The sequence below is a fragment of the Lynx rufus genome, unplaced genomic scaffold, assembly GCF_022079265.1.
Source record: "Lynx rufus isolate CCGP_SWC_20201006 ecotype Redwood Valley unplaced genomic scaffold, mLynRuf1.p SCAF_5, whole genome shotgun sequence".
Taxonomy (NCBI): Eukaryota; Metazoa; Chordata; class Mammalia; order Carnivora; family Felidae; genus Lynx; species Lynx rufus.
Window position 1 is genome coordinate 93,657,230 of NW_025814867.1, and position 25,034 is coordinate 93,682,263.

Genomic DNA, 25,034 nt, shown 5'->3' on the forward strand with positions numbered 1-25,034 from the left:
TCATTTTCCTGAGTCCCAGGCCCAGCTGTTCTGACCCATTAGCTCTGGAGCAGGACCCAGCAATCTTCAATTTTAACATTCCCCGCCATATTTGGTAAGAGGCATTCTTGGAACCATGTATTAAACATGCTTTTTAAATAAATAGCAAAACAGACTCAGAAATTTAGGTCACTTGCCGAAAGCCATTCATGCATCTGGTAACAGGATTTGAACTCAGCTCTTTGTGACTTCAGAGCCTTTGTTTTTTCCACTACCTTAGGCCTTCTCAAACCTTCTCATTGGTGTGCCCCTAAGGACTGCAGAAAGGGAACTCTGACTGACCCCCCTGCAGGGTTCTCTGGGATACCTGAACTTGACACAGACATACACAATGAATCTCCATTCAAAGCCCCCTTCAGAAATTCTTACAGACTCTGTCATGCTGTATAACATTTACTATATAAAACAACATCAGTCCTTTGCTAGTTAAATTTACTGCTTGTTTCCTGATTGTTTTGTGGTGACTCTTACCGTGAAACAGTTACTGCAGGACCATCTGGAAGCTCTTGCCTAGAATGCGAGACACTGCTCCTGTGTGCTCTGTGAATTCCGGATGGAAGGGATGGTCTAAGCAGCAATTCCTTTCAGAATCAGGTGAGAGAGGCACTGCTTTTGAATACTCAATGGCAGAGGAGCAGAAGGCGGTGGGCATGACTGAGAGGAAGTGCCACTTATTAGAGATGGGTCTCATTACTCTTAGAAGAGTGTTGGTGTTAGTTACCTGAGGGGAGCCAGCATGGGGGTGAGCCTTTTTCAGTTTTTAAAACATTCCCCAAATGGAATTTGAGACCCATTTAATTTTTTCTCTTCTTTATTAATCTTTATTTTTCCTTCTCCTCCTGCCTTCTCATCTGTTTTTTAGTAGTAGCCTGAGATTATGGTATGTCCTTATGTATTTCAACTAGTATACTCTAGAAGGTCACTGATTATTTACCAAATTCAGCACCTGCTATGTGTCAGGTCATTTTGAGGTCCAGGAATACAAAAAACAATGGTTCTCTTTGAGAATTAAGTTAACTTAACTGCTGTATATTGACTTGGGTTTTGCTCAGTCTCTGACTTTTAAAATTTTAACTTTTAATTTTTAATTAATTTTAGACTTAGAGAGGAGTTGCAAAAATGGTACAGAGAAATCACTCAACCTCCCCTAATATTAGACCATTACATAACCATGGTTCAATTATCAGTACTATTAACTAGACTACAGATTTTATTTGGATTTCATCAATTTTCCTGCTAATAATTTTTTGTTGTTGTTCCCATAGTCTATCCAGGATCTACATTGCATTTTGTTATTTTTCCTTTGTCTTTTCCATCTGAGATAGTTTCTCAGTTTTTCCTTGTCCTTCATTATTTTGACCCTTTTGGAGAGTACTGGTTATTTTGTGGAGTTCAATATATCACTGATTCATGAGGTTGATAGGTCTTAACACTGATGATAGTAAACCTGATCACTTAGGGTGAAATCTATGTTACTCTGCTGTGAAGTTATTGTCTTTCCCTTTGCAACTAATAATTATCTTGGGGGAGATACTTGAGACTATGCAAACTCTGTTTATCCTCAATTTTTCATCCACTAATTTTAATTCTCATTGATGGATCTTGTCTGCAGCAATTGTTGCAGTGGTGTTTGCCTAGTGATTTTTTTCTACCACCTGCTTCCTTATTAATTGAGAGTTTCCTATAAGGAGGAGCTGCCCTTTTCCCTCCCATTTGTTTATTTGATCATTTGTATCACTGTGGACTCTTCATTGTATTCTGTGGGTTAACATGCAATGCCATCATCATTTTCTTGCTTAAATGCTTACAATTTTGGAGCTTACAATTAGGGGCTCAGGCTCTGAGTTTAAATGGCTTGTGCTTGTAAGTGGCTGTCATCATTTCTATCCCATCCTTACCCCCAACCCGGGGAATCATTGCTTCTTCAGGGTCTGGGCAGCGATCACTTAGCAGCCAGGTAAGGGAGCTATAAATAGAAGAATGAATACCAGAGGCCCAAAGAAGGTAGGACAACATGTGTGCAGACACTCAGCTCTCAGGAACTCTGCGAGAGTAAAATGAGTAGCATAGTACCAGCCTTTCCCCTGCTGCTGCTCCAGAGAGGCCTATGGGAGTAGGATCATGTGCTTGGGGCCGTGCCCTGAGAGGCTCTGTGCTTAAAGGATGACCAGATGGGTTTGGAAAACAGCTGGGTTTAGAACTCTGACTTGGCACTCTTGGCTGCTAAATGAAGACCACACCCTTTCTTCTGGTGCATAAATGTTTAGTAAATATTTGTGGACTGCACCTAGTATTCTCCCTCCATCCCCTGTGGTACAGAGATTTGTATGTGTAGAGATTCTCCAAAAATGATACCTAGCATAAATGCTGATTTATCTTTAGTTATAGCTTATCTTCCTTGCCAGATTTTTTCTTTCATTATTATGGAAAAGTTCAAGCATACACAAAAGTAGAGAGGAAAGCAAAATGAACCCTTGGGTACCTATCAGCTAATTCAATACATCTCAGTATTTTGCCAATCTTATTTCATCTATTCCTCCGTTTTCAGGGGTGGGGCTGGCATATTTTAAAACAAAAGACTCATTGAAATTTAAGAAAGGATTGAAATAAACTCTAAGTGCAAGGACTATACCTTAATTCCCTTTTCTCCTCTTAGTGCCTAGCACTATGCCTGAAAATAGCCGATGCTCAGAAAAGACTGGTTGAATTGAGAGGGAGGAAAAACCAGTTTTGAAAGCCTCATCATTTTGAACTATAAGACAGACTTCTAGAGTCTTGCCCTAAAATAACTTCTTTCACGTTACCTGAATTTATTGTCTACAGTCATGATTTTCCTGTCTGTTTTTTGATTGAGAAAGGAAACTTTTCAAGGGTAGGTTCAAGGTCTGTCAATTACTTAATGTTATTATGAATAAGTCCAGTCTAATGACAGTTCCCTAAACATTAACCCAGAGTTACCTGCCCTAGAAAGAACTTGCTTTTAAAAATCATGATTTGTTTAAATCATAAAGGTAATATATTACCCATTAAAAGAAAAATAGGGGTGCCTGGGTGGCTCAGTCGGTTGAACGTCTGACTTTAGCTCAGGTCATGATCTCGCGGTTTGTGAGTTCGAGCCCCAAGTCAGGCTCTGTGCTGACAGCTCAGAGCCTGGAGCCTGCTTCAGATTCTGTGTCTCTCCTTCTCTCTGCTCCTCCCATGCTCACTCTCTGTCTCTCAATAATAAATAAACGTTAAAAAAGATTAAAAGAAAAATAAATTACAGAGAAATGGAAAATTATCTGGACTTCATAATGTAATTCCAAATTTAACATTATGTTGCTTGGCACCCTGATAAAATTTGAGCATAAATCACATTGGTAAATAGATTTGATTGATAACTATTACGTTCCTGGGAATGTACCAGGTGTGTTTGGGTGCAACATCTCATTAAATTCTTATAGCAACATTTTAAGATAAGTACATATATATCTTTATGTTTAATAGCTTGATAAAGTTGTTGAGAAGGGTTGCCCTCAGTCACTCAGCTGATAAGCAGGGTGGGCAGGAGATCTCTCTTGAAAGATCTTTGGACCAGTGTTACAGACCCTTCACACTTCAGATGTTTACTCCCAGGTACCAAGGAGACCTCACACTTGAGCTTCCTTCGTGCTGGCTCCCTGTACAGTTGGTTTGAGGATAGCACTAAGGCTTGGGAAAAAGGGGAAGTGATTATTTTTAACTAGATTGATGTCTTAAGAAATGGAGTTAGCAGTGAAGGGCTAATTATGAAGTAATCATTTTTTTTTTTTTATGAAGTAATCATTAAGAATGGTTCCTTGCTTTTGTAATAAATTTCTTATCTTTGGACAAATTCTGTAGGCTGCAGTTTAGCTATGTTAGTCTGCGATTATTCCCAGCTTGCCACTGCTTGGGTAGGTTTTAAATCTCTCTAAACCACTCTTCCTCCCTCTGTAAAAGGAGGGGGTGCTAGACTTGTGTGTTTTCTGCTCGTTTCTGCTTCTAACACTATAGTACCTCTGTGATCAGAAATCTCTTGGCTTGTCAGGGGGCTATCCCTCCATAAGCAGCTTTTAGAAGAGCAGTGTTCTCAGTCTAAATTTTCCAAGATTGAGATGGAAGTGTTGAATCGCTGTATTGTATACCTGAAACTAATATTACACAGTATGTTCACTGGAATTTTAAAAAAAAAACCCAAAACTTTAAAAAACCACTATTGCCAATTCTAGCAGTTAAGCCTCCTATAGTTGAGTCCCCAAAATGTTGTCTGATTGGCCCCAGGAACCTGTAGACTTAACAGATACAGAAAGCCATGCCAACACAGTCCCAAGGAAAGGGACAGGAGGCTGACAGAGAGAGGGGCTGCCAAAGGGAATCCTGCATATTCTAAGGGTTTGTGTTGGGTGCACCCAGGTACCTAGATGAGGAAAGAGATCGAAATGCCTATGTGAAGGGTGTGTCAGAGGTAGGCTTTGGGCCTGGCCTTGTGGGTTCAGACCCCAGCTCCACCACTTACTAATTGTGTGGTCGAGGGCACGTTCCTTAATCTCCCTTCATTTTTCTCCTCTATAAAATGAGACTAGTGATTCTTACCTTGCAAAGTTGAGAGGCGAAGTAAGTTAATACAAATGATTTCACTTCAGCACGTGCCATAGAGTAGATGCACAAATCAATCACTCTTATTAGCTGTTATTACTGCCTTCGGCATCATTTCTTATGATGCCTTCACAAGACCCTAAACACAGGCCATAGTGTTTAGTTGCTTCCTGAGTCAAATCTCATTTGTGGCTTGACTCAAGAATCTAATCTTCATTTATAATGTTGAATCTAGAGAGAAATGCTTTCTGGGTTGCCTTCAAACTAACCTAGAGCTAAATTTTTGGAATTCTACCCTTTAGTAACTAGGGGACTATCTCAAGAGGTGCTAAGATTGTTTTGTTTTTATTTTTCACATTGAATTACCACCTAGGGATCCCTATGTCTAATTTTAAAAAACGGACAAAACTCAACAACTAAATTTTCACTATAAAAGGGCAGAAGTATATCATACAAAATTCCAAAAATAGAAAAAAGTACCCTTGGCTAATCCCTACTCTTCATGCAGTTCTCGTTAGCTTTTGGCTAATATTTCTCTCTGGAGTTTTATTTCTGTAGTTTGAGTGGTAATCATACACATGTACAGTTTATTTCTGTTTTTCTTTTATTTAAGATTTGATCATACTTGTTTTCATGTTATTACTTGGCACAGAAAATATTTTGGTCTCCATTTAACTATCCATTTAACTGAGGGCATGTTTGGCTGTGGAGATTATCGCTGCCGTGGCTTTAGCATTTTCTATCCCCTTCTGATAGCACACTTAGAATTCGAGGGCAGATGTGGTTTTGGCAATGCAGAGAACATGTGGGGGGGGGGATTGCTGGCTGTGTCCTTGGGGGACTTGCCAAGTAGCCTTCATCACCTTAATGTGTTCACATGGTCCAGAGTGGGCCATCAGCTTTGTGGCTTCAGAAATGGGATTTTTGTCAAGAATGGAGAAGATAGTGACCTTTCAGAAGTGAGTTCACACTATTCCACCACATGCTCGTGAAGAATGGCAGTTCATCAGCTGGCAGTGAGAAATACAGTATGATAGAGTGGTGCTTGGGGCAGCCACCAGTGTGCCCACCTGTTGGCCATCCTTAGAGTCACTTTATGTAAGTAACAGGACAATAAAAACAGTGATGGTCAGCACGTAGTTGGCGCTCGCTGTGCGTCAGGCATGGGCTACACTTTATGTATTAATACATTAGGCTGTTCAGTCATACAGTAACCTCTCCAGGGAGGTACTGTTTTTATCCCAATTTTACAGGTAAGGAGACTGAAGTTAGTCAAGTGACTGACTTGAGGTGTCATGGCTGATATGTGGTGGAGCTGTAGTTTCTGCCTAAATCCAAACCACTGATCTTAAACACTGCACTGTAGTTCCACCTGTTAGTCTTACAGATTACTGAGCTCCTGTCTTGGCCTTCTCTTATGTTTCTTGCCCTCACCCTTACCTGTTGGGATGTGCCCTGTGCCAGTGCCTCGTTGTGAATGTAACATTTATAGCTGCAACATCCTGGACTTTAATGCCTGTTGTTGAGGAACGTGTTTTTCTAGCTGTCACAGAGAAGAGCTTTTGTCTTTCTCCTTATTTTCTCTTTGAGTCAAAATACAAGATTTTTACATGTTGTTAACCGTCTTTTAAAGCTGTGCTAGGAAGGGGCCACTAAAGAAAAAATTGGGGAGCTGTATTTTGGGTCGTGCCCGACTCAGTACTGAGGAGGCTTTCACAGCTTCCTCTTTGCCCTCTCCTCCTGTGCGACATCTGGAAATGCCTTTTCCTCTTGGGTGACAGACAGCCTGGGTGGTAACTCCTGGGATGTATAGCTGGTTGGAACCTTCGACCTCTGAAATCCGATTTTCTGATCTCAAACCCCTCATTGGAGAATTCCCATTCCTGTTAGTCAAGATCCACTGGGAATAGGTTTTCAGTTTGCACTGACATGAATCATTCAGGATAGGATTTCCATGTGAAACAACATGTCTTTGTGATTGCCTTCCAGAGATTGTTGGAGCGGAATTACTGAACAAAAGCAGGCATTGCATCTTCAGTTGTCACCAAGTTTGCCATCAGATTACAAGAGTTGAACTCGAAGCTTCCCCTGCAGTGAAGTGGAAAGAGACATAATCCTCACGTAATAACAGACATGGGCTTCTTCATGACTTTCCACCTTTCCTACAAGTTCCGGTTACTGTTGCTTTTTCTCTTATGCCTGACAGTGCTTGGGTGGGCCACCAGTAACTACTTTGTGGGTGCTATTCAAGAGATTCCTAAAGCAAAGGATTTCATGGCCAATTTCAACAAGGTCCTAGTCTGGGGGAAGGGAAAAACTCTGACTCAGGAAGCATCCGTGAAAGAAGCAGACCTCAACAACTGCCCTTCTGTGTCTCCGTACCTCAGTAAGTTTTTTTTTTTCTTTTTTTCAAGTGCTATGTAAACTGCTTAGTTAAATATCACATTTATAGATACAGAAAAGCATAAAAATCAGAAGTGTACAACTTGGTTAAGTTTCACAAAATGAATATACCTGTGTCATCAGTATGTTAAATTAAGAACTGGAATCCTTCTGGAACCCTGGGAGTTCTCGTGCTTCTTTCGGTCATGACCCTTACTTCAAGATTCTAACACCATCCGTTAGGTTTTTCCTGTTTTTTTTTTTTTTTTTAAATTTTTTTTTTCAACGTTTATTTATTTTTGGGACAGAGAGAGACAGAACATGAACGGGGGAGGGGCAGAGAGAGAGGGAGACACAGAATCGGAAACAGGCTCCAGGCTCTGAGCCATCAGCCCAGAGCCTGACGCGGGGCTCGAACCCACGGAGCGCGATATCGTGACCTGGCTGAGGTCGGACGCTCAACCGACTGCGCCACCCAGGCGCCCCTAGGTTTTTCCTGTTTTTAAGCTTTACATAATTAGAAACACGATGTGTAATCTTTTGTGTCTGGCTTTTGTTGTTCAACAGTGTGTTTGTGAGATGTGTCTATGTTGCTGATGTATGGTTTTCCATTATACGAGCATACCCAATTTTATTGTCAAGCCACAGAAGTCTCACATCCACAGGCATGTATTTCATTCACAAGTCTGCCAGATGAACTGGGGGGTGCATTGATTTAGGCTGGTGGCTCTGCTCCATATGTCTTACCTTTTCCACCTGAGACCAATGAGCTCGCCTGAGGATGTCCTTCTCCTGGCATCCACGGGACATAAGAGCACAGGTGGAGAAATCCACTCATGTCACATCTGTTAGCATTCCCATGGTCAGAAGTATGCAGTCAAGGGACAGGACTGAGTAGGTTTTTCAATGTCATCTTTAGTGTTTATTTCTTAAATATATTGTCTGTTCTGATTCCCCTTTGATGTCTTGCCTTTCAGTTTAAATTAGCAGTAAATTGGTTTGGGTGCCTGGGTGGCTCAGTCGGTTAAGCGTCCAACTTCAGTTCAGGTCATGAACTCGTGTTTCGTGGGTTCACGCCTGGCATTGGGCTCTGTGCTGACAGCTCAGAGCCTGGAGCCTGCTTGGGATTCTGTGTCTTCCTCTCTTTCTGCCCTGCTTGCACTCTGCCTCTCTCTCTCTCTCAAAAGTAAATAAACATTAAAAAAATAATAATAATAAATAAATTAATGGTAAATTGGTTCTATGGAACACATTGATTAGAGAGGAAAAGCTCCACAGCGATATTAGATATAATCCACAAAGATTCTATGAGACCTCTGATTCTCCAGAACATCAAAACACTTGTAGTTCTCCAGATACTCCTCTGAGCCTTATACTGTTTCCTCTTTCCAGAATGCCTTTCCTCAATCTCTGTCTGCCTGGTGGATTCCTGTTTGTTCATCAAAAATCCAGTTGAGATTCCTTCTGTCTCAGAAAAGTACATACACTGAAGTAGCCCCCTGTGGGGTGGCTTCTTGCTCTTAGCTGAACGAAACCTGCAGACTCTCTTTCCTCACTGAATCACAGCCTTGTGCTGTGTTTCTACTGGCATACTGCTTCTCTTTACTCAGTCATGGAACAGCCAAAATATCACTCCTGATTACCTGAGGGAAATTGTTCTGCTCACAAGTTACACAAGTTGAGATAGGAAAATGAGGCATTGAACTACACATCTGACTCTACTGTCTCCCTTGTTCAAAATCCTCACAACATATTTAAGCAATTAAAGTTTTCATAAAAATACATGGGCCATGACATAATACTTAGGAAGTACCTGGATTAAGAAGGTGACAAAAGTAGTGATGAAGTAACATGGGCCATTAGTGACCCAAGAAGAAACAAAATTGGAGAAGATGCCAAGGGAGTGGTAGGGAGACTAATAGTGAATGGAAGCAGGCTCTAGAAGGGTAGGGCACCTGAAAAGTTAAGACAATGAGAAAGTGAGCAAGGGGACTAGCTTATATCAGACTTGTCGCATGGGGCTCTTTCAGGGGCCAAGAATAGAGGCGTGGGTTAACTCACATGGTGGGGCTTGATAACAGGCTACATGGGAAACCATCTCAACAGCCACACCATCATCTTCCAGCTGCTCTACGGCCTGGCAGCAGCTCTGGTAGCTTGCCTTTCACGTCACTCCCTTTCTTACTGTTTGTTTTTAGGGCATTTCTGCCTGCCAACTGCATGTGTCACACCTTCAGGAAAGGCTCTTTCCTAGAGGCTGGTTATTGTCTGTAGGTGGCTGGAAGCAGTTATTTGCCCTTGGTGCCATTGGGCCGAGTCTTTCAGCCACTTCACGGACACTGGAGCCTGGTCTAAGAAGCCGTGGCCAGGACAGCAGTGGTCACATGGAGCAAGGCGTGGTGACTTACACATTGGAGGGGACTGTGACTGCTTTGTTCAGGAGAGGACGGCACAACATGCAAGCATCTTGAGATGTTATGGCCCGGCCAGTATATATGGAGTTAAAAAAAAGCGTGGCAGAGTTCTCTATCCAAAGCTCTGCCTCTTCTCTTACCAGTCAGTATTCCCTGTTAATTCAGATTGAGGAGGAGGGCCAGTGTCTTCAGCCTGATCTGTAAAGCCTTGCATGAGGTCGGTTCCCATGGGTGGCGCTGGGTTTCATCTAGTTAGGCTGTGTCCAGACTCGCTGAGCAAATGCTCCACTGGGGTGTCTGCTACCATGCACAATGGGAGAATTGTGATGTTGCACATACATGTTACTGCTGGGTTAGGCAGGAGGCTAGTTGCTATTTCCTTTCATGGTTTTTACCTTCAGGGAGCTAGGATAGCTCCCAGGAGCTCATGGAAAGAATGGGAAAATGGCCTTGACCATGAGCTTGATTCCATGGAATGCTCTTGAGTTTTAATTTTGAGAAGGAAAAGGGGATCGAGCAAATTTGAAGTTATTCAGTCTCGCCCTGATCTTGGCTCTTGACCATGGTCAGTGGGACAGAATGCATCTCCTCCGTACGGATGAATCACAGACCCAGAGTTGGTTACCCCACCACAAGAGAATGCTCTCATATGTCATTTACTTGCTTTAGCAGAAAATACCCTGGGTCACATGACTCTGGTTATAGTTCATGACCAAAAGAGGCTTTAAAGTAATAATAATAAAAGCTGACACTCATGGTCCTCACTGTGTGCTGGGCAATGTTCTAAGGGCTTTAGGTCAGTGCTCATATAATCCTATCAGCCCTTGATGAGACAGCTACTGTTCTTTCCTGGGTCCTGTTTTTATTGTAGGGGGCCAAAACAAGCTCGTTTTCAAACCAGATCTCACTCTGGAAGAAGTAGAGGCAAAAAATCCCAAAGTGCACAGAGGCCGGTATCACCCCGAGGAATGTAAGGCTTCCCAGCGGGTCGCCATCCTCATTCCACACCGGAACCGAGAGAAACACCTGCTGTACCTGCTCGAACACCTCCATCCATTCTTGCAGAGGCAGCAGCTGGACTATGGCATCTACGTCATCCACCAGGTGAGTGTGGGGGGCACACCCAGGCTCTGCCCTCCCAGTCCTCCTCTCTGTGAGGAGAGACTGAGGGACTTGGCCCTCTGGATATCTTAGGTAAAAGGAGCACCAAACTGTCACCAAAGAAAAGGTCTCCTACCTCATTTATCCATTAAAGGAGTAAAGGAAATTCTTGTCTCAGAGTGTGGAATAATCAGACTAAGTGCTGGGAATTTTACTGCCTCTGATGTGAACTTCTGGAGGAAGTCTGGTTTGTTTTATTTTTGTCTGTGTGAGCCCTTCTGTGTTAGCCAATGACTGCCCAAAGATTTTCTCCTGAGATTTACCTTATATTTCCTCCTGCAGCTGCTATACACTGCACGATGAGATGCTGGAATTTTTCATTATTGAGCATCGCTATTCAGTGGGGATCTAGGCAGGGGATCCTACAGATTACTGGGTTAATAGCCATGGAGTTCTAGGACTGTTTCCTCCTTTCTGACTATAACTTTTATTATATAAAACATTTTATGTTTCATTTTCACTTTCTCGACTCATGTATTAGGCTTCCAGAGGACAATTTAGTAGGTATACAGTAAGTGATAAGTGTAGGCTGCTTTTGAAGAATTTAGCTCTAAGTAGAGTGGCTGATGAAAGATGCCTGTATTTGGTATTAATGTTTATTGAAAAAAAAAAATAAGATATCCACTTAAATATCCGTGTCTGGCTCCCCCAAATTGTCCCAGACCATCCAAATAATTTCCCCTCAAATCCTTACAGATGACAAGAATGCAAAATCATTAACTGCATGCTTCATATTCAAAATCATTAACTGCATTTTATAACCAGCAGTATTTGTTTTAGGACAACTTTCGACAAATCAGAAGATGCAGTTCTCCAATGTATACTTTCTAATAACCAGGGGCCATTTTTTACGATTTGAAACAAAATTTTACTATTGGTTTATACTTATTTTTCTTTTTAACATTGTTAGTCATTCTCCATCCTTACTCAGGACAGCAACCCCCAATGTACAGTATTTTGTGACTAGAAAAAATATGTGTGCTTTGTTATTCTTTTCAGGAAAATACTGTGGTAACTTGAGAATTGTCTGTACTTCTGTTATGATAAACTGTTTATTAAACTGGAATTTATTCATAAGGAATTTGATCCAAATAGCCATAACAAATTAATTCCGTAAAATCTTTTTCATACTACATAGCTTTGTTCATATTATTGTTTGAATTGTGTTCTCTTCTTACCCAGTGATGAATCCCTTTCCATGAGGTCACTATGAGGATTACCTTCTGCCATTAAATGTTAATGTTTGTTTATTTTTGAGAGTGAGAGAGACAGAGCGTGAGCAGGGGAGGGGCAGAGAGAAGGAGACAAAGAATCTGAAACGGGCTCCAGGCTCTGAGCGGTCAGCACATAGCCCGACGCGGGGCTCGAACTCACGGACCGTGAGATCATGACCTCAGCTGAAGTTGGACGCTTAACTGACTGAGCCACCCCTCACCCCAATAACTTCTGTTTATAGGTCCAGATTTCTTGTTTTTTTGTTTTTTTTTCTGGCAAGCTGTGTCTCTTAGAAGCTTAGTGCAAATTTGTTACATAGGGTAAGATTGGATTAGCTAGAAGTTAAACAGTAAAGCAATGATGGTAATTGGCATGACTACCATGTAAGAAGGTTTATGGTTTTATGTGGAATAAATGTATGTTTTTAAAAATTTTTTTGAGTTATTTTTATTTGTATTTTAAAAGTATGACCTTTTAAAAAATTGTGGTGAAATATACATGAAATTTAGTGTCTTAACTTTTTTTTTTTTTTTTTTTTTTGGATCAAACCATTTTATTGAGGGGCTTCAAGGCAAGGTTGATGGGCTGGGAGAACAGTGAAATCTGACACCCTGCCAGAATCTCCCCAGGTTCATAGTCACTAAAAGTGCATCTTAACTGTTTTTAAGCATACAGTTCAGTAGTGTGAAGTATATTCACAGTATTGTGTAAGCACTCTCTAGAAATTACTCACCTTGCAAAACTGAAACTCTATACACATTAAGCAGCAACTGTCCATTTCAAGGCATGTTTATAGCTTTTAGAATGTAAGTGTATATGAAAAAAAACCACAAACACACAAGCAAGTGGTCTTTTATGATCACATCTACTCTGTTAGATCTTCATGTCACAAGTATATTCTTGTGCTTTGGAAAGAATAATTCCAGCTCTTGCCTCCGAACTGAAGAGAGGCATGGTGTGAAACCTTATCTCTGGAGCTTTTCAAGTTTTAATTTCTGTATCTATAGGCTGGAAGTAAAAAGTTTAATCGAGCCAAACTCTTGAATGTGGGCTATCTAGAAGCTCTCAAGGATGAAAACTGGGACTGCTTTATTTTCCACGATGTGGACCTGGTCCCCGAGAACGACTTGAACATTTATAAGTGTGAGGAGCAGCCCAAGCATCTGGTGGTTGGCCGGAACAGCACTGGGTACAGGTAAGCGGTACGGTGGCTCTGCCCAGGGCTTGCGTAGGCAGAGAAACTTGCTCTGTTGTCATCAAAGCTGTGGGGGGTGTAGTGTCCAGACTATTATAGAAAAATAAAGAACAGGAAAAATGGTCCAGGACGTATCACTTAGAGTTCAAAACAGGAATTATACCAACCCTGGCAGAGGATGAAAGAGGAAGGGAAAGAACAGGATAGGGAAGGCAATCCAGGCATTGCAAATGAGGGCCAGCCCCGCCCACGGCGCCCCCATGGTGCAGCTTTCACAAGCAAGTCCACACTGAGTAGGTGTCCCTGACTTCCCCTTCTAGCAGGCAACAAGAGCATGCCCCTTCGGTCAACGTTTAGGCCTCTGTTGTGAAACTGACTCTTCTTTTCAGACTGTGACATCTTCCCAGGGTTCTGAGGGAGAGTGGGGAAGGGCATATCCACTGAGTAGTCTGTTCAGGAGCAGGACACCCAGGACAAGTTCCTCACTCTCACAACCACTGTGAGAATTGCTTAGACACCATCATTTCTATCTTCGTTTCCATCCCCTCCACCTCTGAGCAGACACATAGCTTCTGTTCAGCCTTACTGACTTTGAACCCAAGCCCCGTGTAACACTTGGGATATAAACAAATGCCTAGAATAAGCCACAATGGGTGAGCACACAAGGTCTTTAAGAAACACTTACGGAAGGATCTAAAGCTCTTCCCCAGAGAACATGGAACCTTCATCTTGTGCAACAGTGGGAATTTCCCAGCTTCCAAGACGTGGAAGCAAGAGAGAACATGGCGTGGTTTTGGGGGAAAACGCAGGTAGTTCATTTGGGCTGGAAAATGAATGTCTGGGATGGTGGAGGGAGGAGAGGCAAGAGATGAGGGTAGGCAGATTATGCAGGCCTCGTTCAGTCTGCTGAGGAAGTTGGATTTCCTGTGGAAGGGACTGGGGGTCATCTGACACATGGTTACAGCTGAAGAATGACAGGAGAAAGCTCATTGCTGGCCTTTAGTGTATTGAGTGGAGCAAGGCAGAGGGGAGAAGCTGGGAGAGGAGATGCCATGCTTCTGAATTAGGCAGGGATAGTAGGGCCAGAGGGCAGGGGAGGGGTCTGGAAGAGAATCACAGGATTTTTTTCCTTTGAGGAATTATATCCTGATTCTTACCTGGACATTTTGTTTTCTGGTCTCCTAGAGCCACCTCTGCATGGAAGAAAGCAGCTTATTATGTCGGGGTACCTTGGCATTTTCAGAAGCATGTCAACCATATGTGTAAAATTAATAAGCTATCATCATGTATATAACACAGAATACCTGTACTTTGACCCTTTCATAGGGTCCAGTTCTTTCTGAACATCTGTGATAAGACATTATAATCACACAAGATTGTTTTCGTTGTTTATTTCAGAGTGTAGCTACACGGGATTGTTTAAAGACTTTCTGTTGGGATTCTAGATTTTTTTTTTAAGCCAGACCTCAAGAATCTGAATTCTTGGGCTTTTCTGCTGGAAATAAATTTTCAGCAAAACTTCAGTGCCACAATCAGATGCTACTTACTCTAAAAACAGCCCTTGTATGAATCTTGATGTTTTGATTTGTTCTTGTAACTGGCCAGACATTTCTTTTATAACTAGATATCCGAGAGCCTTTGTCGTCTTTGAGTAACTGGCAGGGTTTTCTTAATAGGAATCAGGTGATTGAATGTGTTTTCTCTTCTGATCTGGATGTAAGAAGTTCTGAGCCAAACCCATGGCTTTCTTTCAGAAGCTGAGAGAAGAATCTATCTGTAGATCAGAGTTCTAATATATTTCCCATGTTAATCTTCTGTTCTGATTTAAGTTTTCCTCTGGTCCTGGTTGTTTGTTATTTACATTTTTCTACTTCTTTATATGAATCATGTAAACTGCTCATCTTCTGGGGCCAGAGAGAGGTGAGTGCAAGTAATGTAGGAATTGCTCTTATCTCCGCTTACCTACTTCTTACCTTTGTTACTTTGGGCAAAGCCCCTCTATTTGCCTGGAGGGCAGGTGGGGTTGAAGGTAGCTAAGTGTCTTCTCCCTGCTGGTCACTACGTTTCACTGAGTCACAGAGCTTAAAACCCCACCCACTTTAGCTTTAATCATTGTTACCACAGCCCCATGAGGAGAAGTACAAGAAGTTTTTACCCTGCAGAGGGAAGAACTTGAAGTAATTTGCCCTAACTGTCTCGGACTCTGATGAGGCCAGAAATAAATCTTGTTTATCCTACTGACTATGGATCAGTGATGAAGCCCTGGACCAGCCTGTGGGAAATTTTACTGCCAAGAATTCCTTTGGTACCTGCCTGCTTTCTTCAAGGACTCTACTGTTATTTTATGACTATGTTTTCCCTACCGTTGGGCCTTACAGCCCTTAAAAAAAAAAAAAAAGTGTTCCAAGGCCAATTTAATATTTAAGCTTTTCCTGGTAAGAAGAAAAGCCAAAAGCAAAGATCAATAAACACGTAGACGTTAGCCATCTAAGAAACAGCTGGGAAACTAAGAGTTCCTTAAACCTTTCTTACGGTACCTCCCACTGCATCTACACTGCTTTGTGGGTGCTCCCAGACAGCCCTCCTTTGTGTCTCTCTCCACTTTTCCTCATGGAGTTCTGACCACCAAGAGTTTCCCCATTTTCCTACCTATCTGAATCCTCCCAGACCCACCTGCTGGCCCCCTGATGCACGGCATCTCCTTCCTCAGAACGCTGATGAAGTTTGCCTCTTGTGTTAGACTATAAGCTCTTTGAGGGCAGGGCCTACCTGTTACAGCATCTAGCCAGCGGTTTTGCACACAGTGGATAGTGGTTATTTAATACATCACTCCCAAATCGGTGATGCTGGTTCTCTTCTGGTGACCCATTGTTGGTGCTTGGCAGGTTGTGCCTGGGCAGTGATGCTGCTCGGTGTCCTGATGAAGCTGCTGGTCTCAGGTCCTTAATCCCTTGTCAGAGTCCAGTGGCCATGGCTTCAAGTCACTGCAGTGGGTGTCTTGGCCAGTAACGGCTGCCTTCTGAGCCCTGCATTCCTTTTGTTTACTTTAGGTTGTTGTAATACCATTTTCTAGAATTTTAGGTTGAGGGGTTATAAGTAAATCTATTCCCCTGTGGGTTAAACAGGGCCTCCCCATCTATACTCAGAACATAGAAATAGCTGAATTACAAATTGGCTTTTGGGACTGACTCCACCTGTTAGATAGCAATGCCTATGTGTTTATTGATCTTTCCTTTTGTTTGTTTTTTAAAGTTTATTTTTATTTATTTTGAGAGAGAGAGAGTGCAAGCGGGGGAGGGAGATAAGAGACAGAGGGAGAGACAGAATCCCTAGCTATCTGCTGATAGCGCAGAGCCCGATGATGTGGGGCTCTGTCTCACAAATGTGAGACCATGACCTGAGCCAAAATCAAGGGTTGGATGCTTAACCTACTGAGTCGCCCAGGTGCCCTGCAAAGCAGAAATATTTAATTGGTCCTGGAATACTTTGAAGTGAAGTTAATTAAAGTTAGAAATTCTCCATATATTCTTATCTTTTTATTTAGTAACATCTAAGTTATTAAGCTGCCCTCATTTGCATTTCTGAATTGTTACAGTGTGATATTCAGGGGTTATCTTTATTTCTCAGATATGCTAATTTGTGTGCCAATAATCCATAAGAGTCCGTATGACTGGGAGGTGCTCTCTGACCTCTCAAGGTCCTTCTTGACCTCTTCTCCCTTCCCTTTTTCTTATCGTATCCACATAGCTCCACTCTGTGCTCTCTTATCACCTACTGTGTTGTCTTCAGGCCATGTCTCCTACTCCTGCCCCTTCAGCTACTGCCTCTTGACATCTTAGTTCCAAAGCCATATCTGTAGCCACTCTTCTCTTTTGAACTTGAACCCTATATCCTTTTGCCCACTAGCAAAAGCACTAGGGGTATCTCAAATGCAGCTTATCCAAAACATAAAATTCACTGTCTTCCTCTTATTGTTCTGTGTACTCTTTTTTTTTTTTTTTTTTAACATTTTTATGTTATTTTTGAGACAGAGAGAGACAGCATGAACAGGGGAGGGTCAGCGAGAGGGAGACACAGAATCTGAAACAGGCTCCAGGTTGTGAGCTGTCAGCACAGAGCCCGACGCAGGGCTCGATCTCACGGACCGCGAGATCATGACCTGAGCCGAAGTCGGCCGCTCAACCGACTGAGCCACCCAGGCGCCCCTCTTTTTTTTTTAACTTTTTTTTTTTTTACATTTATTTATTTTTGAGAGACAGAGCACAAGTGGGGGAGGGGCAGAGAAAAAGGGAGACAGAATCCAAAGCAGGCTCCAGGCTCTGAGCTGTCAGCACAGAGCCCCATGTGGGGCTTGAACCCACACACCGTGAGATCATGACCTGAGCCGAAGTCGGATGCTTAACCGACTGAGCCACCCAGGCGCCCCTCTATTTTTTTTTTTTAAGACTGTATCATCTACCTTGTTACCCAAGCCAGAAACCTCAGGATTGTTGAGGTGCCTTGGCTTCTCCACCACGCAGACAATGAGATGGAGATTTGCATGCAGAGAAGTGGAGTTTGCAGACAAAGTGTGTGCAGGAGCTGTGTCCTCTCTACCTGACCCCCGCCAAAAAAAAAAAAAAAAAAAAGTAAAAGTAAAAAAACAGTATATTCATTATGGCATTCATTCATGCTGAACCTGGAGGCTGCCTCAGAATCCTTCTTAACCCCGTGCCCTTGGCAGCCATTACTATTCACTGGATTGGCATGTGAGATGAAATCTGTGTTCACCCTGATGTCGTGCTGCACATTTACAGGTACCTCTGTAGACCTCCACACACAAACATTCACAGTAACAGGTGGATAGCACTTTGCTTAGTGAGCGGAAGTGAGCACTTACGTCGACAGGAAAGAAGGGCAGACAGGGAAGGCCAGGAACGTTGGGGGAGGTGGATGTCAAGTAGGGGTGGATGGATGAAAGTGCATGGTCCTCAGACTGTTCCTAGAATGCCAGGCCTGAAATAGAGATTTCTGAAGAGTGTGTGGAGAACAGACGGCCTTGTGCTAATGTTACCTTCTCTCTCCTCTCTTTTGCTCCAGGTTACGTTACAACGGATATTTTGGGGGTGTTACTGCCCTAAGCAGAGAGCAATTTTTCAAGGTGAATGGATTCTCTAACAACTACTGGGGATGGGGAGGCGAAGACGATGACCTCAGACTCAGGTGAACAACAGGGATAGGTCCCCTTCATGGGGCTCTGCTGTCTATCAGTAGTGGCTCTGGAAACCCTCATTTGTGGATAGTTCCTCTAGATGCCAGTCCAGCAGGTCATAAGGCCATGGAGTCCGGCGTAAAAGGGGGCAGGGGGCAGGGGGAGGGCAGGATGGCCCAAATTGCCGTTCGCCATTGGCAGTTCAGAAGTGATGAAGGGTCGTTTGTTTCTGCGGGTGTTTAGAGACCAGAAGTGTTAATGGGGGTTTCTGCGGACTTGGTGGGTATTACTTACAGAGACAGGGTCCAGAACTCTGCAAAACTGCAATTTGAGGAAAGTGGCCAGAGAGCCTATTGTAAGCCTGTAGCTTTTTTTTTTTTAATGTTTATTTACTTTTGAGAGAGAGAGAGAGAGAGAGAGACAGACCCTGAGTGGGGGAGGGGCAGAGAGAGAGAGGGAGACACAGAGTCTGCAACAGCTGTCAGCTCAGAGCCTGATGCGGGGCTCGAACTCGGGAACTACAAGATCATGACCTAGGCCAAAGTCTGATGCTTAACCAACTGAGCCACCCAGACACTCCTGTAAGCCTGTGCTTTTGACCAGACACGAGGGAATCCTGGCACAGTTCTCAATTTCCAGAGCAGAGAATGCCAACAGCCTGTGAGGAGTGGCACACCCAGGATCAGACCAAGATTCCCTTTCACCCTTATGCATTAGCCAGCCCCCGACACTGGGAGCAACTGCTGGCCTGACACCCCAGCCAGACTCAGGGCTGCTGGCATTACCCTCAGGCTCTCTTGCACTACTTTCTGCTCTGGGGGCTCAAAGGGAGTATGTCTGGACTCTTCTCTCAGCTCCCCCCTCCCTGCCAAACTTGGGTTTTGTGACCCAATCTTATCCCTAGCTCCCAAGAATAAGTATTCAATAGCCTCAATTGAGGCGAGTATCTTCAGACTTCTAATAATAAGGCTTTGGGGGCTATTGGGAGACCCTCTTTCCTCCTACTGTTGCCTCTTAGAAAGGACATTTCTTTTTTATTTTATTTTTTAATGTTTCTTTATTTTTGAGATAGAGACAGAATGCGAGTGGGTTAGGGGCAGAGAGAGAGGGAGACAGAAGCAGAAGCAGGCTCCAGGCCCTGAGCTGTCAGCACGGAGTCCCGACACGGGGCTCGAACTCATGAGCTGTGAAATCATGACCTGAGCCGAAGTCGGATGCTTAACCGACTGAGCCATCCAGGCGCCCCTATGAAGGACATTTCTTAGCTGGGGTTCTGAAGTAATAGATGTGTGACTGCCGGAACTGCCCCAGTGCTTTAGTGTGAAGGAGCCAGGGCTCCGTGTTGGTCTTGCTCCCATGTCTCGGCTGAGAGTCTCTGGAATGTTTCTGGCAGGAGAGAATGGATTTCCCTCACCACAGGCTCCATAGGAATGGTCATAGTGATGGGCATCAGTACTTTAAGGCCCGGCCCATTGGCAGCCTGTGTGGCTGTGGCTTATGAAGTAAACACAGGGCACCTGATAGATTTCTGGGCAAGAGTAGCAAGGACTAGAGGTAAACAGTATCCCTCATGTTCCCCAAATCATTTCACTGTCCAGATGGGATGACTAATAGAATCTTGCCTGTATTATGTGACTTCACTATCTTCTTGATCCTCCTCAGCTTCAAGGCAGGGGGGAGACCCCGGTTTTGCTTTCATTTGAGAAGAACATCATGGTCTCCAGAGTCGTTCTTGACTAATAACTGTGAATAAACCAATGACTTGAACATAAAAGTTTCCTGAGGTGTTTTAGAAAATGACAAACTATAAATTGACACCTCCCCTTTTACCCCAATAATAAATGTTAAATGTGATTCTTTTATAGACTTGCTGCCTGAGGCCGGATGTTAAAAGATTGCTTTTTTTAATATCCTAATTTTAATATTCTAATATCCTAATAAGCTCTGTGTGACTGTGTGTGTGTGTACATATATGTAAATTTTTGCAGATGATTCTTCTTAAGTATCTAGTGGTAGATGAAGTGGGATAGACTTTTTTTTAAAAAAACACTTCTATTATTCTTCTAGGGTTGAGCTTCATAGAATGAAAATAATCCGGCCAATGCCTAATGTGGGTAAATATACAATGATCTTCCACACTAGAGACAGAGGCAATGAGGTGAATATAGAACGGTAAGTCCTGGATTCATATGGCTGGCAGGCTACCTGCTTAGTTTCTTCTGTCAGTGAGGTCTGCTGAATTCAATCAGATGAGCCAGTTTCTTTTGTTCAAAGCTTTTTATTAAGGCAGTTTTCAAACAGACACAAAAGTAGAGGGAGTGGTATATGGAACCCTCATGTGCCCCATTCCTAGCTGCGACAGTTACCAACTCACATCCTCTCTCCCTTCTCCTGCTTTTTCCTTCTCCCCCGCTAGATTATTTAGGAGCAAATCTGATATCACAGCATATCCTGTGTAAATGCTTCAGTATGTATCCTTAAATATAAGAAGTCTTAAAGAAACCAGTATACCTAAAATGAAAACCAGTATACCTAAAATGAAATTAACAGTACTTCTTTAATATCATCAAATATCCACTTAGTGTTTGGATTTCCTTGATCATCTCATAATTTCTTTTCCCTTAACCGTTGGTTTATTCACATCAGAATCTAGACAGAATCCACACATTGCATTTGGACGATCTCTCTGAAATCTCTCAGTCTGTAGATTACCTCTCTACTACCTTTTGCCTGCTGCATTTTATTTGTTGAACAAATCAGGTCATTTGTCTCCTGCAATTTCATACCTTGTGGATTTTGTGACTTGCATCCTGGTGGTATAACTTCATATGTGCCTCTGACCTCTACATTCCGTTGTAAGCTGGGAGTTAGATCTGGAGGCTTGAACAGAGTGCACTACTATTCAGGGTTAGAACACTTCATCAATGATGTCACATCTCTCTTCTTGTATCACAACTGGAAGATATGATGGCTTGTTGGGTCTTTGTGATATTAAGATTGATCTGTGGATTTAGGTGCTACTAGTCCCAACCAGGTTCCCCATCAGTCTTTCACCTGATGATTTTATCAGCCATCGGTGCTCATTGAATATATTTATTATTCCATTGGGAATCACAAAATTCTGATATTCTATCATGCCTTCTGCATTTATTAGATAGATTTTTCTGCAAAGAAGGCCTTGCCTTCATCTGTTTGAGTATGCCAAGGTATGGCTCTTATAGAAAAGGCAGATAAAGGGAAAGAATCAGTGCTGATTTTTCATTTTTCAAAATGATGACTTGATGTTCCCTAGCATCCTTCAGGATGTAGTTAATATTCTTTTCAATGCTCAGTTTATCTCATTGTTGGCAAGTGGAATCTTCTTCAGGCTGACTCCTGAGTCCTTTGACATAACTACACTAGTTTTGAGAGCTCCCTTACCTGTGCTCCTATGTGATGAGCTGTTCTAGGCTTACCATATACTTTTCTTGCCCCAGGAATTAGACCTTTCACCCAGGAACCCGACAGATAAGCCAGTTCTTTATGGGACTGTAGTTGAAGAATCTACAGTTCTTTGTTCTGATATTTTCTTCTACATTTTAAACAATATTAGGGGTGACTGGGTGGCTTAGTCAGTTAAGCGTCTGACTGCAGCTCAGGTCATGATCTCATGGTTTGTGGGTTCAAGCCCCGTGTCGGGCTCTGTGCTGACAGCTCAGAGCCTGGAACCTGCTTCGGATTCTGTGTCTTCCTCTCTCTCTGTCCATCCCTTGCTTACACTCAGTCTCTGTCTCAAAAATAAATAATAAACATTAAAAAAACAGTATTAAAATATTATAGGGCTTTGTTAGAGCTTATACTTTAAAACAATATTAAAAGGCTTTTAATGGAACTTGGGTGTATTATGCTAAGTGAAATAAGTCAGTCAGAGAAAGACAAATATGATTTCATTCATATATGGAATTTAAGATACAAAACAGATGAACATAAGGGGAGCAAAAATAGTATAAAAACAGAGAGAGACAAACCATAAGAGACTCTTAAAAACAGATAAGCTGAGGGTTGTTGGCAGGGCGTTGGGTGGGGGGTGGGGTGGGCTAAATGGGTGGTGGGCATTAAGGAGGGCACTTGTTAGGATGAGCACTGGGTGTTGTATATAAGTGATGAATCAATGAATTCTCCTGGAATCATTATTACACTATATGTTAACTACCTTGGATTTAAATTAAAAAAAATAATAAAAATCAAAAAAAGAAGGCTTTTAACCCATGTGTTAGAATCTGCAACTTTAACAAAGCAGCTACTTCTGTTTTCCATGCGTCTTTCTAGTCTTTGTCCATAGAAGTGCATTTTTCTCTTTACATTAAAAAAAAATTAATTATGGAATAGATGCAAAATAATACTTACAAACTGTCTGAAAAGTGTGAAGATTCTTGGTACCATGAACAGTGGTAGTGCCCACCACCCAAATTATATTTGTTACCTGTGACCCACCCCCCCCCCATACCCATTTCCTTCCCCCAACCCAAGAGGTCACGCTTTCCTGAATTTTTGTGATTATTACTTGTGATAATGATCGTTATTTCTGCTGTTTCTTTGTTGTTGTCGTTGTTGTTGTTGTTTTTCCAGAGGTGTGTATCCCTGTGAAAAAGATTGTTTAGTTTTATATGTTTTTCAACTTCATACAAGTGAAATCATACTGTATTATTTTTCTCTGACCTTACTTAGCTCATTGTGTTTCTGATCTCTGTCCACATTGATACTGTCACCAAAACGTTTTGCTTTTCACCCCAAAATCCTAGATACCAATTCAGCTCACCACCTGCTTCACTCCCCACATCCCTGGGCTCCAGCCATGCAATTGCTGCTGCTTCTTGAAGCGCATCCTGCTGCTTTGCATGTCTCTGCATCTTGCATGGGATGATGACCCTGCCTGGTTGTCCTTTCCTGCACCTTTCTCCTAAGCCTCAGTCATGTCTACTTTCTCTGCACCCCCTCCCCAGACTCCTTCACAAAGTCAGGTTCTGCTTCATTCATCCTCTTCTACATATATCCTGATTTTGTTTGAGACTCTTAGGAGAGGTGTGTACCCTCCTGCCTACAGACAGCACTATGGGAGGATTCATAGATACCCTGAAGCTTAGCCAAGGACCTGTTAGCAATGGATGGTGCGTATTGCATTGTGTCCGTGTTACTTGTGCGTCCTTCTGTCCTGTAGACTGGGTGCATTGACTCTTCCCATCATGGGCCCCTAGGGTCTTAACATGAGGTCTGACACGTGAACACATGGCTATCATTGGTGTCCTGTTACTTTAGATGGGGAAAATTAACTTTTTGCAGCAGGAAATCCAGATGGTACGATAATTGACAAAGATGTTTTTGTCAAATTTGGGGGCAGGGCAAAAAGCAATGGAAATATATGTTAAATTCTTGCATTACCATTTACACTGTTCTTTTTATCTTTAGGATGAAGCTCTTACATCAGGTGTCACAAGTCTGGAGAACAGATGGGTTGACTAGTTGTATTTATAAATTACTCTCTGTGGATTATAATCCTTTATATACCAACATCACGGTGGATTTCTGGTCTGGTGCATAACGTGACCTTGGATCTTCTGGTGACATTCGGAAGAACTGAATATTTTATTGCAGTAATTTTGGACTAGACACATTCGGAAGAACTGAATATTTTATTGCAATAATTTTGGGCTAGAGACCAATAATTTTTGGACTAGTAGCACACATTAAGAACTCGTTGCAGCTAATTATTGAGCTGAACTTTTTCTTTTTGTATTTTCTTAGCAGAGCTCCAAGTAATACGGGATGTAAAACAATTGGAAGAAGACAGCTTTCTTGGTTGTTTTCCCCCTGAGGGTTAAATCTTGTAATACAGATACTTGAAGGACTGAGTATAAAAGGACTATTCAAAGAATACCATGAAGCCTAGCTACTTGAGAACTTGGATTGAAGGATATTTAAGTTTGGGCTAAGAAAGCCCACAGGAAATAAGATTGCTGAATGTCTCAGAGAACCAGAATTGTTCTCGTCTGTGGTAGAAAGGTACGAAGAAGTCTACCTGTTATTCATTTATCCTGCACGCTCCTCTGAAGAGCTGGGCCCCAGGTGGGAAGAAGGCCGCAGAAAAGAGGAGAGAGGTGAAGAATCAAGATGCGGTGAACTTGAGGATGAATGGCTGGGAGGAGGACAGTGATGGAGAAGCAGCCACAGTTGTGCTGGTCACTGCTGCTGCTCCCTGTCCTGGGGGTCACCTGCCCAGACATGTCTTCCCAGGAATAGCCCAGCAGGGAACACATTATCTACTAGTTTTTAAAGTATTTTTGTAAAAACGATTTTGTACGTGTAGGATATGAATTAGCTGTTTACAAATTACATATTAACTCATAATAGATCGAAAGTACCTCTGTAGTAAAATATGGAAAAGCTTTTGGTGCCTAGTCTTGGTTTGTCACTGTTGTTTGAGGCCTGTAGATGTGTTTATTTCAGTATCCATAATCCTCAGCAGTTTACAAGCAAATGAGACTGAGTCCCCTTACTCCCTTTCTTTTTTTTTGTATCCTTCTGTTCCTTCTTCCTGTTTTTCCCCTTTGTCAACTGGCGGCAGGCCCATGGCAGCTGCCTCTGCATCTCCTCTCCTGGGCCTATCATGCCTTTGTTCTCTTCATCCTCTTGTGCCTGCTCCTTCCCTACCATCAGCACTGGGTGCAGCAGGACTGGCCTCTGGGGCGCACCTGGTTGGTTATAGGATAGGAGGGGTGGAGGCCAGGGCTTGGGAAGCCTTTGATAAGGAAGGTGGGGCCGGGGCACTGACTTGGGCAGCAGCAGTGATTTGGGAGAGAAGCCA

The 25,034-nt window shown here is 42.6% G+C and overlaps 1 protein-coding gene across 2 annotated transcripts; it reads left to right on the top strand.

Moving 5' to 3' along the window:
- The first annotated feature begins 544 nt into the window (after positions 1-544).
- On the top strand, positions 545-24,603 carry B4GALT4 (beta-1,4-galactosyltransferase 4). 2 transcript variants are annotated; one of them, XM_047100204.1, is made up of 7 exons: positions 545-633; positions 6,625-7,021; positions 10,303-10,535; positions 12,815-13,002; positions 18,082-18,204; positions 20,261-20,365; positions 23,639-24,603. In XM_047100204.1, exons 2-7 carry the CDS (start codon positions 6,769-6,771, stop codon positions 23,769-23,771), a joined length of 1,035 nt encoding a protein of 344 aa, XP_046956160.1. In that variant the 5' UTR covers positions 545-633; positions 6,625-6,768; the 3' UTR covers positions 23,772-24,603. The 2 variants fall into 2 exon arrangements, with proteins under 2 accessions (XP_046956160.1, XP_046956161.1); XM_047100205.1 differs by lacking the exon at positions 545-633 and having other exon boundaries at positions 6,546-7,021.
- Positions 24,604-25,034: the final 431 nt, after the last annotated feature.